The sequence below is a fragment of the Protopterus annectens genome, chromosome 3.part0 (genome assembly GCF_019279795.1).
Source record: "Protopterus annectens isolate FY-2018-M chromosome 3.part0, PAN1.0, whole genome shotgun sequence".
Classification (NCBI taxonomy): Eukaryota; Metazoa; Chordata; order Ceratodontiformes; family Protopteridae; genus Protopterus; species Protopterus annectens.
In genome coordinates, this window is record NC_056731.1 from 751,068,735 (window position 1) to 751,085,165 (window position 16,431).

The 16,431-nt window shown below is 38.6% G+C and overlaps 1 protein-coding gene across 1 annotated transcript in view; it reads right to left on the minus strand.

Annotated features, from left to right (window-relative positions):
* Positions 1 to 6,544, minus strand: part of LOC122796539 (collagen alpha-6(VI) chain-like) — a 52,430-nt gene extending 45,886 nt beyond the window's left edge. Inside the window, exon 1 of the mRNA XM_044065099.1 lies at positions 5,869 to 6,544. Within this exon, the coding sequence (XP_043921034.1) occupies positions 5,869 to 6,520 (652 nt within the window). The 5' untranslated portion in view covers positions 6,521 to 6,544. The remainder of the gene's footprint in view (positions 1 to 5,868) is intronic.
* Between the last annotated feature and the right edge of the window lie 9,887 nt (positions 6,545 to 16,431).

The following is a 16,431-nucleotide window of genomic DNA, read 5'->3' on the forward strand; positions in this document are numbered from 1 at the left end:
TCTCAGTTACTTCCACCAACAGAACTATTATATCCCCTGAACCTACCACCAAACTATTAGAAGTCACCATTGACAATAAACTAAACTTTGATATGCATATAAACAATACTATAAAATCTGTCAATAAAAAATTAGGCTCTCTATATCTGATAAAATCATTTCTCCTACCTTCAGCTCGGACCACAATAGCACACACACATCTAATATCTCCTCTTCTATATGCCTCACCTATTTTTACTAAACTATCTAAAAATAATCTCAGCAAACTGGAAATGTCCTATAATAACAACGCCAGATTTGCTACAGGCAACCCTTTTAGAACCCATCATTGCCTCAATTTAAAACAGCTAGGTTGGCTTGAACTACAGAACCTAATTATATTCCATCAACTAACTATAGCTCACAAAACCCTTTACACACCATCCAAAACATCTATTCTTTCCACACTAATCCCTCCCTATAAAAACCTAGATTCCCTAAGGTCTTCACAGAAACTCCTAGCACATACTACCAAAACAAACAACAAGGCTGGTGACTCTCTCTTTTCTAATACAGTAGGTAAAGCCTGGAATCTTCTACCAAACGAAATGTCTACGCTTCTCTCACTCTCCTGTTTCAAAAACAGTCTGAAAGTACATCTCAAAACTTACTGGCTATGCCCATGCTCCAAACCTGACTAGCTCTATAGTCACTATATACTCTGATCTTTCCCTTACCTTCCATTCATATAAAAAAAAAAAAAAACTCTTAATTCCAAAACTAGTTCTACTATCTGTCTCTAAAACTCATATTCATTATTTACTTTGTTCACTATCATTGTATTCTACAATTCAATATTTGGGATGTTAACTGCATCTACTGTTAAGCCTGGATTCTATACTGTTATTTTATTTTGATTGCTATGAGAACCTGTAAGTAGTACTGTAAATAGCTTTTTTGTCTTCTATTTTCATAGATAGAAATGTGTTAAATTCGTTGTATTACCTAGGAGCTTTTCTCCCCGGGCCTCTACTGAAAATGGACATGTATCCAGTTAGACTAGCCCAGTAAACAAATGTAAAATAAAATAAAATAAATAAATAAAATAGTAAATAATATCTGTTGACCGTTTGCTTTGGAATACTTTGTAAATAAATTTTGTTGACTGTTTTTATTTTGAATTGTCAAAAATATATTTCTATTCTTCTTTTGGAACTTTTCTCCCTGGGCCTCCACTGAAAATGGGAATTTCAGTTCCCAGAAGGAACTTCCCATTGAATAAAAATAAATGATAAATAAAATGAAATTGTTAAGAAGACTGCATCTTCTTCTATTTATATCACAATCGCTAATGAACTGGACATACTCACTGAAAACTTCCATAAGTCTCAACAGGTAAACATTCAAGAAAATGAATCCCTTCTACAGAAAACAAATATTGAATACCCAAACTATTCTTTGGTTTCTTGTGGATGTTATACTAAAATAAGACTGAAAGGTGTTTGTCAAGATACATAACAGCTGGAGTACAAAGTAAGCGGTACACAGTATACTGAGGAAATGGAATGGATGTTAAGATTATATCATCTAAAGTACAGAGCGTATTGCCTGGGTTTTGTGCTAGAGATACTAAAAAGCACTGTACAAAATAAGCTGGGCCAGCAGCTGAAAACCAGCAATCAGATTAGCCAATTACTTTCCAGTGACACTGAACAGACATTGTCAAAGGAGTCCTACTAGCTCCTCTCAGACGCAGTCTCCCCCCTGGCCACCTTAACTACCTCTGTAAATGTGTGGTAGTCCAAAGCAGGACACGGACACTCCTGCTTCAACCTCTGGAGCACAGACTCTAATGTATCTCACTTTGAAGGCAGCCTGGGTTTCTGTTACAAAAGAACAAACAAATGTGAAGCTCATTCACCTACAAACTCCTTAAATCTTAAAACTGCTCTTCTTAAGAACACAAGTTGTCATAACTGACATATAAACTGTCGCTCCCTTTCCTTTTCTTGCTGATAACACACTTGATGCCTCCCATAAATTCTGCTCTTCAATAAAAGCCTTCAGTTTTGATGCTGTGAAACAGACCACCATCCAAAGTATGCAATTTCTCTGACTTAAGCATCTCTACTAATTTCTTTATTCCTGAAAAAAAAAAAACTTTGAAATTCTTGTGAATGTTTGCATTGCAACACATTCTAAACTGAACTCCTAAATGTTGTCTTGTTTTCACTCAAATATATATATATATATATATATATATATATATATATATATATATATATATATATTTATCTTATATTTGTTTATGGACCCTTCTAAGATCGTTAGAGTGCTGGTGCAAGCATCTATGCAAGGTCCATTTTCTAACTTCATAATGTTACACTGACGTTTATACTCATGCAGACAAGTAATAATACTTATTACAACTGCAAATAATGAGCCTACTCACCTATTTTGCAAATGATAAATAAATTTATATGAATATGACGTAAGCCTGTTTATTTTATTCTTACGTCTTCAAAACCTGAAACATTATTGTAACAGATCAATCAATAAATATGCCCACTGAGTAAATTCATAGACTCATTTGTGTGTGTGTGTGTGTGTGTGTGTGTGTGTGTGTGTGTGTGTGTGTGTGCGCGCGCTGATGGAATTTTTGTCTGGTGTATAATGTGATATATCTTGTACAGTAAGTTTAGACCATTCAATGTAAACGTTACTGAAAAGTAATTTAAAACAGCACCTGGTATTCAGAGGTGGTATGACCATAAGCATCTCTTAAAAATCATTTAAAATGTGTATATCATTGAAACTAAGTCTGCTGGTTGGTCATACCCATCCTGAAATGCTATTTTAGTTCAAAATATTCAAGCCTTACCTCTCAGTTATCAATGCTTTGATACTTAGAATGGCTGTTATAAATATATCTGTTGTTCAGTTTATAAATGTGCATATACTTTTTATAAGGCCAACCACTACATTCAATTTTAGAATGATATACACACTTTTAAGTGATTTTTAGGGATGTCTACCACTCTGAATATTCCTAAGATCATGAGATTTCTCAGATGATAACCAGCATTTGGTCTGGGCAGTACTTGGATAGTGTACTGCCTGGGAATATCAAATACTGTTTTAAGTGATTTTCAATAAAGTATTTATTCAGATAATTTTTAGAATAGGATGTGCACTATTTAATCACATGATTCTTTTATCAATGTTAGGTCTAAAGAAATCCAAATTAGTACATGATGAACGTCCTTAGAAAAAAAATGGAGTTCTGAAGAAGTCCAAGTTAGTACATGGACGGAAGTGCTCAAGTGTTGAAATAAATGGATTATTTTTGAAAGTCATCTGTAGACTATTGAAAATTTTTTTTTTGTTTATAAGCCAATTGAATCTCTAGATTACCTTTTTGCCTTTTTGATTAAGCAGGCTACTTTCTTCTGCAAGTTAAGTTGGATATACAATCATAAACTTTACAAAACAGCCTTTAAAACTTTAAAATACCAATATGTGTGTATACACGCATACATATCTCTATCTATCTATCAGTTCCATTAGTTTCATTGACTGTCATTAAGGCCAACATCTGTTTTGTCAACACATTTTGTCGAAACACTTTGATCAAAAAAACAGCTGGTCAACAGTTGTGCAAAATCGCAGTACCAGGGAGGAGAACTATCTCCTTTTCCCAGTATTGTGCAATCTTGGAGTTAGAATATATAAGTAGCAGAGGATATAGGGGGCACACCCCCCAAACACACATATAAGGGCTGCAGGGGACTTAACCCTTGCAAAAAATTGTTTTAAAGTTGCATGCTTTGAGGTTATGCAATTCGACATTTAGGTGTTTTGCTGTTTTAAAGTCTTCACATGGTCAACTTTTCAGAAAGACGACTTTCATATGGCTGAGATCATATGATCGACTTTTGAAAAGCTGTCCATGTGGAACCGCTATCTCCGTACAGTGCGAAATGGGAAATTTTCATTCTTCCACACTGTAGTGCAATCTCAGAGTTGGTATATTTAAGTTACGGGGGGGGGGCAGAGCCCCCTACAGAGGGTGCAGGGGGGCCATAGCCCCCCCTTCAAACAGGTAACTGTTTGTTGTGTGTTTTCTGTTTATTTTACATGGTTGGCTTTTCGAAAGTCGATCATATGGTCTCGGCCATATGAAAGTCGACTTTCTGAACAATCGACCATGTAAAGTAAACCCAGATATATATATATATATATATATATATATATATATATATATATATATATATATATATATATATATATATATATATATGTGTGTGTGTGTGTGTGTGTGTGTGTGTTTATGTATATGTAACTATAGTTAATTGATTTCAGTTGTCCAGCTTGAAAACTACTGTCCTTCAAGAATCTAGATTGCAATAATCCTATGTTGATATTTGCTACCACATACACACACACATTTATATATATATATATATATATATATATATATATATATATATATATATATATATATATATGTTGATTGCACGTGGATATATATATTTTTTTCTTCAGGAAGTAGAATTTACAATTTTTGTTCAGTTGTGGGGAGTAAAGCTCAGTTAAATCAAGTATGGTTACTGAACTTGTGTTATAAATTCTTAAGGTTATGTGTTTTTTTAAGTAGCACTACATAGAAGCTCTGTATTGTTTGATTTGCATCTCAAATAGCAACATGACCAAAGTTTGCAGCACATGTTTAACAGCAAAAAGTGCAAATGGTAAGCTGTAAATCACTCACAAGAGAGGCAAACAGGCAACTGAGACTTACTAAACAACTAAAAAAAAAATTTTTTTTGTGGGGGGGGGGGTGTCAAGTTGATCTGTTTTACTGATAGAGGAAACTTTGACCCCCTGCATTTCTGCTCTGTTTCTCTCTCTCCATCTCACTAACATGTTATAGCCAACACCTTATCTGACCTTGTAAACAGACACTGCTCTGTGGAGTTTACAAGGTAAGTGGGGGGGGGTGGAAAAAGTATGTGAAATGCACACACAGCTATGAACAATTTAGAATCCCTAAACCACCTACTGCTTATCTTTGGAGTGTGAAAGGAAAATGGAACACGTGGAGAAAACCCATGCAAGATACAAAGAGGACATGCAGACTCTGCTCAGAAGACACCTCAGTGGAGAACCAAACTGGCGAACCTCTTGCTGTGGTGTAGCAGCACTATCCATTGCAGCACTTTGCTGCCCTACCTGCATACTAATACTAAGACTACTGTGATGTAAATTGGGGTAGGGGGATTCTCTGAGACACAACAGTGTCAGACTTGCTTTAGAGTTGGAGAAAACTGCATACATGCGTTCACATTTTAGAGTGACAACTACAAGTTTGTTGAACAGCAGTCTTGCTCCTGTGTTGAATATTTAGTCACAGTATGCAGCTATTTTCTTATGCGGTTGATACCCAACCTTATTGACATACATTACTGCATTTTTTTTCCTGTACATATTTTACAAAAATGTTAATAAACATAGGTGTAATAAACACAATATTCAGTTTCAGTACTTTTCTGAGCAATCTGCTAGTCCACTAAATCACTGCATGAGACTTATTGTAAAAGCTGCATTTAATTGGAGCAGCCAAACCCTAACCATAAATATTGCATATTATATTATTTTATTAACTGCTAGTCTTGATTTGTTCATCTTTCTAATATTTTATAGTATTTACTATAAATGTAACTAAGTGGTATAGAAATTGTTACTGCTGTTACTCATGTAATTCCATTTTTCTTCATATTATAGTAATTGTTCTGTATTAATAATATCAGGCTGTGTAAGCAGAAATAACTATATCCTTTTACTGATGACAGATAAACTTGAAAAATATAAAATAATTGTTCCACTTACTTTTAAGGAGATTAAAAAATGTCTGCACAAATCTCTCTGCAAACTGCATTTCAGGTTCCAGAACTGCACCCAAATGGATAAAATGCTGTTCTCGTGGTGTGCTTGAGAGCTCATAGAGCTCAGAATTACTGAAATCTTTTCCAATAGCTAAAGTGAATATGGAATATCCCAAACAGCGATATTGCAGAGACATTTCTCTTAGTTTTTTTTTATCCCAAGAGCTTGTCTTGCCACTAACAACAGCAAAAATAACCTTCAATGTCTTTGGGTTTTGAACCTTGTTGAAAATATTAGTGACTGTCCACTCAATTGCGTGACCGATTGCTGATGCACCCTGTAAATGATTCACTTTGGTTTGAAGATGTCTTTTCATCAAGTTGCCATTCCTGTAAGTAAGGAAATCAAACTCTAGTTTCACGGCTGCTTGGCCTCTTTGAGGGGCGTACCGCAGAGGGCTGTGCTGTACCAGTGCAATTCTGGCCCCTCGCCTTGCTGTTTGAGGTGCAGGTGAGATGGGCAGTTGATCAATAATTTTGCCTATGAAATCTGTTGCAGTTTTTAGCTGGCCTGTGTTTATATTTTGGGAACTATCGAGCACAAATGCCAAATCCATGTCAACATCAAAAGGCCCAGGAGCAGTTTCACATTCCATGTCACCAACACAAGGATCTGAAAAAAGAAAGGAAGCAGACAAACACTGTAGTTATTTTTTCACTAAAGTCAAAGTTTCTGATTTTGTTTGTAGATATTATTGGATATACATCTAAGGAAACTATATGAAGTGAACACAAAAAAAAAAAAAAAGCAATCAAATTTCCTTAAAGACAAAAGCAAAATGTTTTCTCAGTTATTCAGCTTCCGAGGACTTTCTGTGACTATCCTTGCCTGAAATGCTGTTCTTCATTTTTCCCATAGATAGATAGGAGTAGGGATGTCTGGGACCACTACCATGAAGATGCAGCTCTGGTGAGTGTTTCTTGTAGCTACTCCCATATTTCCATTGAGACAGAGTTATGCAAATCCATCCATCTCTTTGAATTCACATATTTGCATGTGCCCAGCCTTTGTTTATTAATAATATATGGATTCATTATTTAATTCTATTTATAATCTTTCCTGTATTTAAAACATATATCTTATGAGTACATTAGTTTTACTGCTATTATTATAGGGTTCTATATTTGTATAACTGAAAAATATAATAAAAGCATATTTTTGTATACTTTTTATCAATCTGCTACCAACCATTTGAATTTCCCAAGTTGGTTGGCAATTTTTCTCTATAGAGTTAGTGCTGGTAATGGGAGATCATTATGTCGGTGGCCCCTGGGGATGTAAGTAATGGCCTAGGTCCTACCTCTAGCAGCTGAAGAGCATTTGATTTATAACAGTGTAGTGATGGCGAACTTTTTGGGCTCAGCGTGTCAAAAATTTGGAAAATGCCTAACTTGACTCTGCTGGTGTGTCACCCCCTCCCAAAAAAATTAAATAATAAAGGAATAAATAAAACTAAAACAGCATAGCTCTCAATACATCAGGGATAAATCTTAACAGAATCAGGAGCAAATCCAGAAATAAGAGACATGGACAGTTTTAAACTACTAGTATTACTAATGTGAGACACTGACAGAAAAAATGAACATGAATTAATATACATTTTCTGAAGTAAAATAAGTCTATAAATCTAATTATTGTCATTATTAAGTATAAAAAGTCACGAGTTTTAGGAGGGATTAAGAGGGACAGTTGAGAGGAATGTAAAACAGCATACACTTAGAAATGCAGACTACTTGCACTTTGCAACCGTGTAACCACAAAGACAAAACACTGTCAGCACTGCCCTTTGCAGACTGTATTGAGGCAGCCTTCCGAAACAGTCTTTGAGGTTAATAACTTCCTTACCTCTGCAGCGGTGTTGTTGAACTGGCTCCTGGTACAAAATAATTCAATTCACAGCAATGAATGCAAAAGCAGTTTCTTTGGTGACTCGGGTGTTGGTGAACACTGGTGTGTCACCCAAAATGTCGTGGCGTGTCTCCTTTGATACATATCATAGGTTTGCCATCACTGTACTAGGGTCTGATCTGCCTCCACACCAATCCAAACACACGCACATGCACACACATACACATTTACACATACATACACACACGCGCACACACATATACATACACACACACACACACTCGCTGGAAAGCTACTTCAGATTTGCAGAGCGCAGTACCTGTCTCATATGCTACATGCTCTACTTCATTTCACCATAGAAGTCAGAATCATTGCAGACAAGGTCAGAACCCCCACCCCCATGATAGGTGACCTTGTCTGATGATAGCTACTCACTCCTACTTTGGTTGACCATCCAGTGTGCCCGGGCTGCAAATAAATCCTGACATGTTCGGGTTGTAATTAGAGCTTTATTTAATCTTGATTAAAATAAAAATTTGAATGCACTATGTCTGTTTTAAAAAAAAAAAAAAGGTTTTGCATAATAATGGTTGGTTGCTCTTCTAAACAGCATTTGCTGTTTACAGAGTATTATGATTAGTTTAGCTTGTACATTTTTACTTGATTTTTCAGAAAAGTTTCATGATTCTGAGATGTATGCAGGTAGCTGTGTGTGTAACCTATATCTGCTTGTTGTGAATAAGGTAATGACAGGCAGGTTGTAAGACGCAGATCTAATATTTTTCTTGGAAAAACAGTAAGTTAATTAGGAAGACTTGGAGAAGGCCCTAGGCTTGTAGCATAGGAACAACATTGGCTATATAACTGGACTCATAGAATGATCACACATTGAATTTACTTTTATGTAAGGATTGTGGAAGGCAGGGAGGAATAGGAGTAAACACTGAGGCCAGTGCTTTTCAAAGCCTTTATAAGTGATATTGAAGTATTAGAAGCAATGTTTGCTAATAGTATATAGTTATACTACAGAGTTTATTAATAGGAAAGTACAGAATAAACTAACAGAGGCCTGGTGAGACTAAATGAATGATCTAAAAGAAAGCCACATCCAGCACCAGGCAACCCAGGCAACTGACTTAAGGCCCTATACTGGCTTGGGGGGGAGGGGGGGGGGGCTCAGACACAACATTAATTGAAAAAAATAGTACATTTTCCTGCTCTACTCAAGGTTTTCCTGATTTAGTCAACATTTTAAAAAGTCCTCTTTGCTTCAGTGTCAATACTGTGCTATGCTACTTTAAGGGGACATGGGCATGGTTGCTTTCAGCAATACCACATTGCTTTGTGGTTTTCAGACTCAGCCAGTGAGACAAGCAATAAGTGAACAGACATGCACACACTGTGATCTTACACCTGTTGCAGCATGAGCTTTAATTTCACAGCAGGCAACAGATGAGCGCATTGTGCTGCAGCAGGAATGGATTTAATTTCACAGCCACTCAGCCAGTGAGACAAGCAAACAGGCATGCATACATGCACAGAGATCATGCACCTGTTTTCATGTGAAATTTGATTTCACAGCAGGCAACAGATAAATATATTGTGCAGCAACAGGAATGGATCTAATTTGATAGCAACAGATGTGCATAGGAATAGAGGCAGGTGCGACAAGCAGAGAATTTGCAGCATTACAACAGGCAGAGAATTTCACTTGCAGTGTGTGTGTGTAAAATGCCTCATTTGGAGAGGTCAGCTTAGTTAGGTGACTTGTTCAGATTCAAACCCTGTACCTTAACTACAAGCACCAAGAACTGTAATCCTCTACACCAACCATCTTTGAACTTTTTCCTTTGGTAAATTACTGAGGATTACAGTCAGTGTTAGTTATTACAGTTTGACAGTTTTTGAGTTTCACAGCATACATGTTGATGCAAAACCTGTTTTGATACTGTTTAAAGCATTTAACTAATCTGATTTTATTTGTCTTCACTTTGCAGAACATCTCTGATTTTGCCTCATATTTATTTCATCTCCTTGAGTAAGTCACTTAACCAGATACTGCTTTGGGGCAGCTGGCAATTTGGGCGAAGCTCCTCAATGGTCCCCTTGACTGTGAACCTAAGAACATTACCTCTGAGCTAGAGTACTTATGGTATAAAGGAAGGAAACTGATTGTAGTAAGCAGGAGCATCATTGCATGAACCATGTTCTGTGGATGTGAGCCTTAGTTTCCTTAATGTTGACGTGGTGTTTATTATTTAGCTGCAAATGAATTGGACAGCATGAAGTCTATTAGTATAATGTTAATATTTTAATAATTAATACATTTTAATTTAATTAATTTATTTTTTGCAGGCACACAATTACCTGCAAAAATGCACTATGTTTGGGTTACAAGTTTGTCTAGCACTTAGTGTAGATGAGTAAGGCTATGTGCTGTTAAGGAGCTGCTTCCTGTAGTACGTGGTTTGATTCCCTCAGCCTTCATTTGGCTGTCCCAGGTTGCTAGCAAATGCATTACACATCTGTCTTTAGAACTCTTGCACCCTTTATATAGACTGTAATTAATACTTTACAATGTGCTATTCAAGTAAGAATCTCAGCACTTCTCTTGTAGTTTAATGGGTTGTCAAATGCATTTCTGCCATATGTGAATTTCAAGGGAAGAAAAGTTTATTGTTTCTTGTGCTAAATCTGTTATCAATGTGAGTTTTTTTTTTTTTTTTTTTTTTTTTTGCTTTAAGAAATTGTTGTCAGTGTTTTTTTTTTTTCTGTAAAACTTGAAATAAGAGTTTTAAATGAAATCCAAATCTATGTGATAACTGCAAAAGCAAGAAAATAGTATGTACATTGACAGGGTTGAAGTATGTTTATGGTAATGGTGGAGAGAAAGCCAAATATTAATATGCTGGTGGGGGCCTGATTCATTACCCTGCATAGAGCCTCCCTTTGTCCATGATGTGGCTCTATTGACTCTGGAGGTGTATTCTGCAAGAATACAGAATTATTACTCATTCAAGTGGGTCAGACCTGTAATGAGTGATTTCAGAATGGATACCTATTCTTAATGATAGAGAAGATATAGGAAGATATCAAAAATGAGATGTAGGTGTCCTACAAGCATGTAAAACACCTCATACAAAAAAAAAACAAAAAAAAAAAAACAAAACAAACAAAAAAAACAGTACATTAAATGTAATATTTCTGAGTTTTATGACTTGTGGGTTTTTGAACAAAAGCTGTTGCTGTATTTATATTGCTTGTAATTGTTTTGATTTATTCATGGGATTAAAGAATTAATTGATTCATTAATAGGCCTGGATTGAGTAATATAGTCTAATCATGTTGCATTTTAGTAACATGTTTTTGCAGTACCGTCTTATAGCCTCTAGCAACTGCAAAGGGGTTGATGTTTGTCTGGTCATATAGTCTGCTTTATTTGGAGTGATGATCAGAAAAAGTACAGTTTTGTACCTACCATAAATGTAGATGTTCGAGGATCCACATTGCTGCAGTCCTAACTATTGGGTAGTCCGCTGTCCAGTCGGCCCGAATACCAAAGTATATGGCTGACGTCGGTCACGGTGCATTAGACTGACGTCAGTACGACAGGGTACTAATGCGCATGACCGACGTCATATCCTCAGTCTTTTCTTGCCCCAGATGTCAGAAGACCCTAAAAAGACAAGGCCAAAACCAAAACACCAAACATACCTGCACCAAAAATATATACAATATATACAAAGGTACCAGAATATAACCTCACCAACACAACCACCCCTAAACACAGAGGGAAGGAGGAGGGTAAATTGGACTGCAGCAATGTGGATCCTCGAACATCTACATTTATGGTAGGTACAAAACTGTACTATGTTCTTCATTCCACATTGCTGCAGTCCTAACTATTGGGTAGAATCCCAAAGCAGAGGTAAGGGAGGCTGGCAAATCATAAGGAAGCAGGAGCTGATAACATGCCTTGCAAAATAGCTGTGGCAAAACCAGCCCTAGACTTAGAGTAGAGAGGAAGGTGGTAATGCTTAGAGAAAGTATGCACTGAACTCCAAGTAGCTGCCTCCAAAATATCCTTAGTTGCCACCCCTTAGAAATGCTGTTGAAGTGGCAGTAGCCCTAGTGGAATGAGGCCTAATCCCAGCTGGAATCTCTTTGCCATGATGGGAATAACAAAATGCAATGCAAAACCCAATCCACCTAGAAATAGTTTGTTTTGACACAGGCTTGCCCTGCGAACTCAAAGCAAAAGAAACAAACAACTGCTGAGACTGCCTAAAATCCTTAGTCCTGCTTAAATAATAACGCAATTGCCTGTGTACATCTAAAGTGTGCAAAATCTTTTCCCTTTATTTTGGGGATCTGCATAAAAAGTAGGCAAATGAATAGTTTGGTTTAAAGCCACACTAGAAACCACCTTAGGCATAAAGGAAGGATTAGTACGTAATGATACCCTATCCTTATGAAAAATCAAAAAAAGGCTCAACCGCCATAAGGGCCTGCAACTCAGAAACCCTTCTAGCAGAAGTAATGGCCAACAAAAAAGCAGTCTTCCATGACAAGTATTTCAGTTCAGCAGTAGCCGCAGGCTCAAAAGGTTGTAGAGTAAGTTTCTCCAACACAAAATTGAGGTCCCAAGCAGGAGTAGGAGCTCTACGGGGGGTCTTATATTCTTTGCCCTCTAAGAAATTGCTTGAACAAAGGATGTGAAAACAATGGTGGATCACAATCATAGTGAGCTGAAATTGCTGCAGCATGAATCTTAATAGAAGAGAAAGACAAACCTTTGTCCAATAACTCAGTAAGATATTGAAGAGCCACACTCAAATTAGGCTCAGAAATCTCCAATTTTTGCTGCAGTCCAAAACAAAAATCTCTTCCATTTTTCTCATACCCTTTCCTTGTACTAGGTCTTCTGGCTTCCATAATCACATTTAAAACTTGTTGAGGAAGCTGAGACCTGCTGTCCTTCAAAACAGAATATGCCAGGCTGTTAGATGAAGAGAGTGAAGCTTGACATTGAGCAGACGACCGTCCCTCTGAGACAACAGGTGTGGAATCAAGGGTAAAGGCCATGGAGGCTTCCTTACCAGACTCCTCAGTAATGGGTACCAGTGCTGCCGAGGCCAATCTGGAGCTATTAAAATCATCCTTGGCTTGTCTTGTCTGACCTTTAGAAGCACCTTTGGGAGAAGAGGCAGAGGTGGAAAAGCATACACATGAAGATTTTTCCAACTGAAAGAAAGAGCATCCACTTTCCAAGCCGTGTGATGAAATCCGTTCGTGCAAAACTTTGGCAGCTGGTGGTTTAGTGGAGAAGCGAACAGATCTATGTCTGGAGTTCCCCATGACACTGTCAATGTTTGAAATACATGAAGATCCAGTTTCCACTCGTGGGGATCCATGATTTGTCTGCTTAACACATCTGCTAAGGAGTTCTGTGCTCCGGCAGAAACCTTGCCTGAAGAGTTAGTTGCAAAGTGAGCGCAGTCTCCCATAAAATCATTGCTTGTCTGCACAATGGGTAAGAATGTGTTCCCCTTGTTTGTTGATGTACCACATGACAGTTGTGTTGTCTGTTAGAATCAACACCTGCCCTGGAAGAAGTAACTCCTTGAAAGCCATTAATGCAAACTGGACTGCTAACATCTCTTTCATGTTGATATGTAGATGCTGTAGTCTGGCAGGCCACTTGTCTTGTATCCACTTTCCATTTAGATGAGCTCCCCAAGCAATATCTGAGGCATCTGTCGTTAGAATCTGATTTGCCTCTGGCCGGGTCACAGAGAGTCCCTTGTTTAGGTGACATTCCTGAGCCCACCACAAAAATTCCTTTTGAATGCAAGGTATTATTTGAATGACAGTGTCCAAATCCTGGCAGTGCTGTGTCCACAGATTTTTGAGATACCATTGTAGCTTCCTCATATGCAGTTTGGCATTGGGAAGCACCAGAATACAAGATGCCATGAACCCTAAGGCTTGAAGGACTGTCCTTGCAGTCAGCCGGACTGAAGAGATAGGTGATGGAAGTAACTGGAAAGATTCTTTTGTTTGTCCGGGGTTAAAAGGCCATCTGGGCTGCTGTATTCAGTCTCACACCCAGAAAGCACATGTCTTGAGAGGGTACTAGACTGGACTTTATTTCGTTCACAGAATACCCTAGGCATCTTAGCACTGCTATGACATATTCCAAATGCTGTAGAAGGTCTTCCTTTTCTTGAGCCAGAATCAGGCAGTCGTCCAAGTAAGGATAGATTTGAATTCCTTTTAGCCTGAAGTAAGCTATCACTGAAGCCAGAACCTTTGTGAATACTCTGGGCGCAGTAGATAAGCCAAAGGGCAATGCAGAGAACTGATAATGAGAATTTCCAGCTCGAAAACGCAGATACTTCCTGCAACTTAGTCTTATTGGCACATGAAGGTAAGCTTCCTTTAGATCTAAAGTTACCATCCAGTGATCTTTGCCCAGCAGAGGTAAAAGTTGTTGTAACGTCAACATTTTGAACTTGGGAATGTCCAGATAAGTGTTGAGGATAGATAAATCCAAAATTGGTCTCCACGTGTTCCCCTTTTTGGTACTAGGAACAGGCGAGAATAAAATCCTAGGCCCCTTTCTGGCACAGGAACTGACTGAATAGCCCCTATTTGGAGCAACAGAGAAATTTGCTTGTGAGCCTCTGTTCTTTGTAGAGGAGGAATGTCTGGCATGCCTTTGAAAGGAGGCAAGGTATGGAAATAAAACCTGTAACCGTGGTGAATGATATCCAGAACCCATCTGTCTTGGGTAATTAAATCCCAATTTTCTTTGAAAAGAGACAGCCTTCCTCCCAAAGGTGCTGCCAGGCGAGAATGTACTGGCAGCTGAAAAGGCAGGTCATTGGGTCTGCTTACGAAAGGACTGACCCCTGCCCTCACCAGAAGTCTGAGCAGGTGAACTCCTGTCCTAGGCCTAAAAGAACCTTGAGCTCTGCCTCTACCACGCCTAGACCTACCCCTAGACTGGGAATCATAAGCAGGATAAGTCCACCCTTAGCAGGCCAATTTCTACTAAACTGGGAGGCTGCACCTGCAAAAAATCCTTAACAGTTTGCATAGACTTAGCCTTGTCCTCCATTTTCTTTAAAACTGCTTCCACAGGCGAACCAAACAACACATCAGACTGTAAAGGAGCATCCAAAATCCTTGTCTTAACATGCTCAGCTACGTTCTGATCCCTCAACCAGGCATGCCTACGAAGAACAGAACCAGTAGCAGCCACCCTCGAGGAGGCCTGCACAGCATCAAAACCACACTGCAAGGAATGCTTACCCACCTGTTCAGAAACATGAACTAAATCCTGCAATTCTTTACACTCAATACCTTCAGCCAGAGCATCCACCTTAGACTTCAATTGTGAAAGGAGATAATTCTGATATTTTAACATATGAAACTGACAATTCAACGCCCTCATGGCTAAAGTGGAAGAAGTATACACTTTCTTTCCCCATCTATCCAAAGCCCTTGCCTCTTTATCAGGAGGAACAGGATTTTTAACCACAGAAGCCTTCACACCTTTAGGCCCCTGAGAGACAGTTTCTGGGTCTGCCCTAGGACTCTTTAAAGATACTTATGGGCTTCAGGCACCCTATAGTACCTATCCGGTTTAACTGGGGCAGGAGGCAAAGAGTCAGGATTCAGGGAAGCCTCTGCAAAAACATCTTCTACCACATTCAGAACAGGAGGTATAGCTAAAGGCCTATGCTGGGGTAAAACAAGAATTCTCTAAGCCTCTTCCTGGAATCAGAGAAATCTTGACCTTCCCATTTAAAATGCTCCCTCATGGAATGCAGAGTCTCTGAAAATGAAAAATCCTCAGGAGGCGAAGCTGAAGGAGTAGAATCATCCACATCAGAATCAGAATAAGGAGGATACTCCTGCAAGTCTTCAAAAGACTCAGAAGCCTCCGAACATTGCTCAAAACTCTCAAACTCAGGTTCCACCCTAGGCCTCTTATCAGGAGGGGGCATAGAACCTCTAATCATTGTAATCAAATCCTCTGCCATTTTTAGCATATGCTTCTTAGGCAAAGACCCTGAAACACTCGGAGAAACCCCCACTGAAGATAAAGCAGGCCTGCCTCTTAAAGAAGCCTTAGAAACAGAAGGCGAGGCCCTAACCACCTTAGGAAGAGAGGGAAGAACAGCCACCTGAGAAGCCCCTTCAGGCTGGCCTACTTTCCTGAGATACATCCTGTAACAGTAAAGTTTCTCCCTGAGACTCCAAAGAAACTCCTGGCAGAACCTCCGGCTCCACTGAGTTTTCTAAAGAACCGACGTCCGGGACTGTCGGTTCTTCCACTCTAGGCTTCCCTGCTTTGTCCTTGCGCTTTTTGGCTGAAGCGGGCGTCGGAGCATCCGACGGCATTTTATAATTACAACGCTTCCCAAACACTAACCTGGCACAGTCTAACCTTCTCTTAATAGTGCGTTTGTTAAACCTAGCACAAGAGCGGCATCCAACAACGCCGTGCTCAGGCCCTAAACAAGGTATACACAAAGTATGGTAATCCCTATGAGGTATCTGTTTCCCACAAGAAATACAGTTATTCACTTTTTCTGACATCCGGTTAAATACTGAGGCAAGAAAAAACCAAAATATTCCCCAACGGGG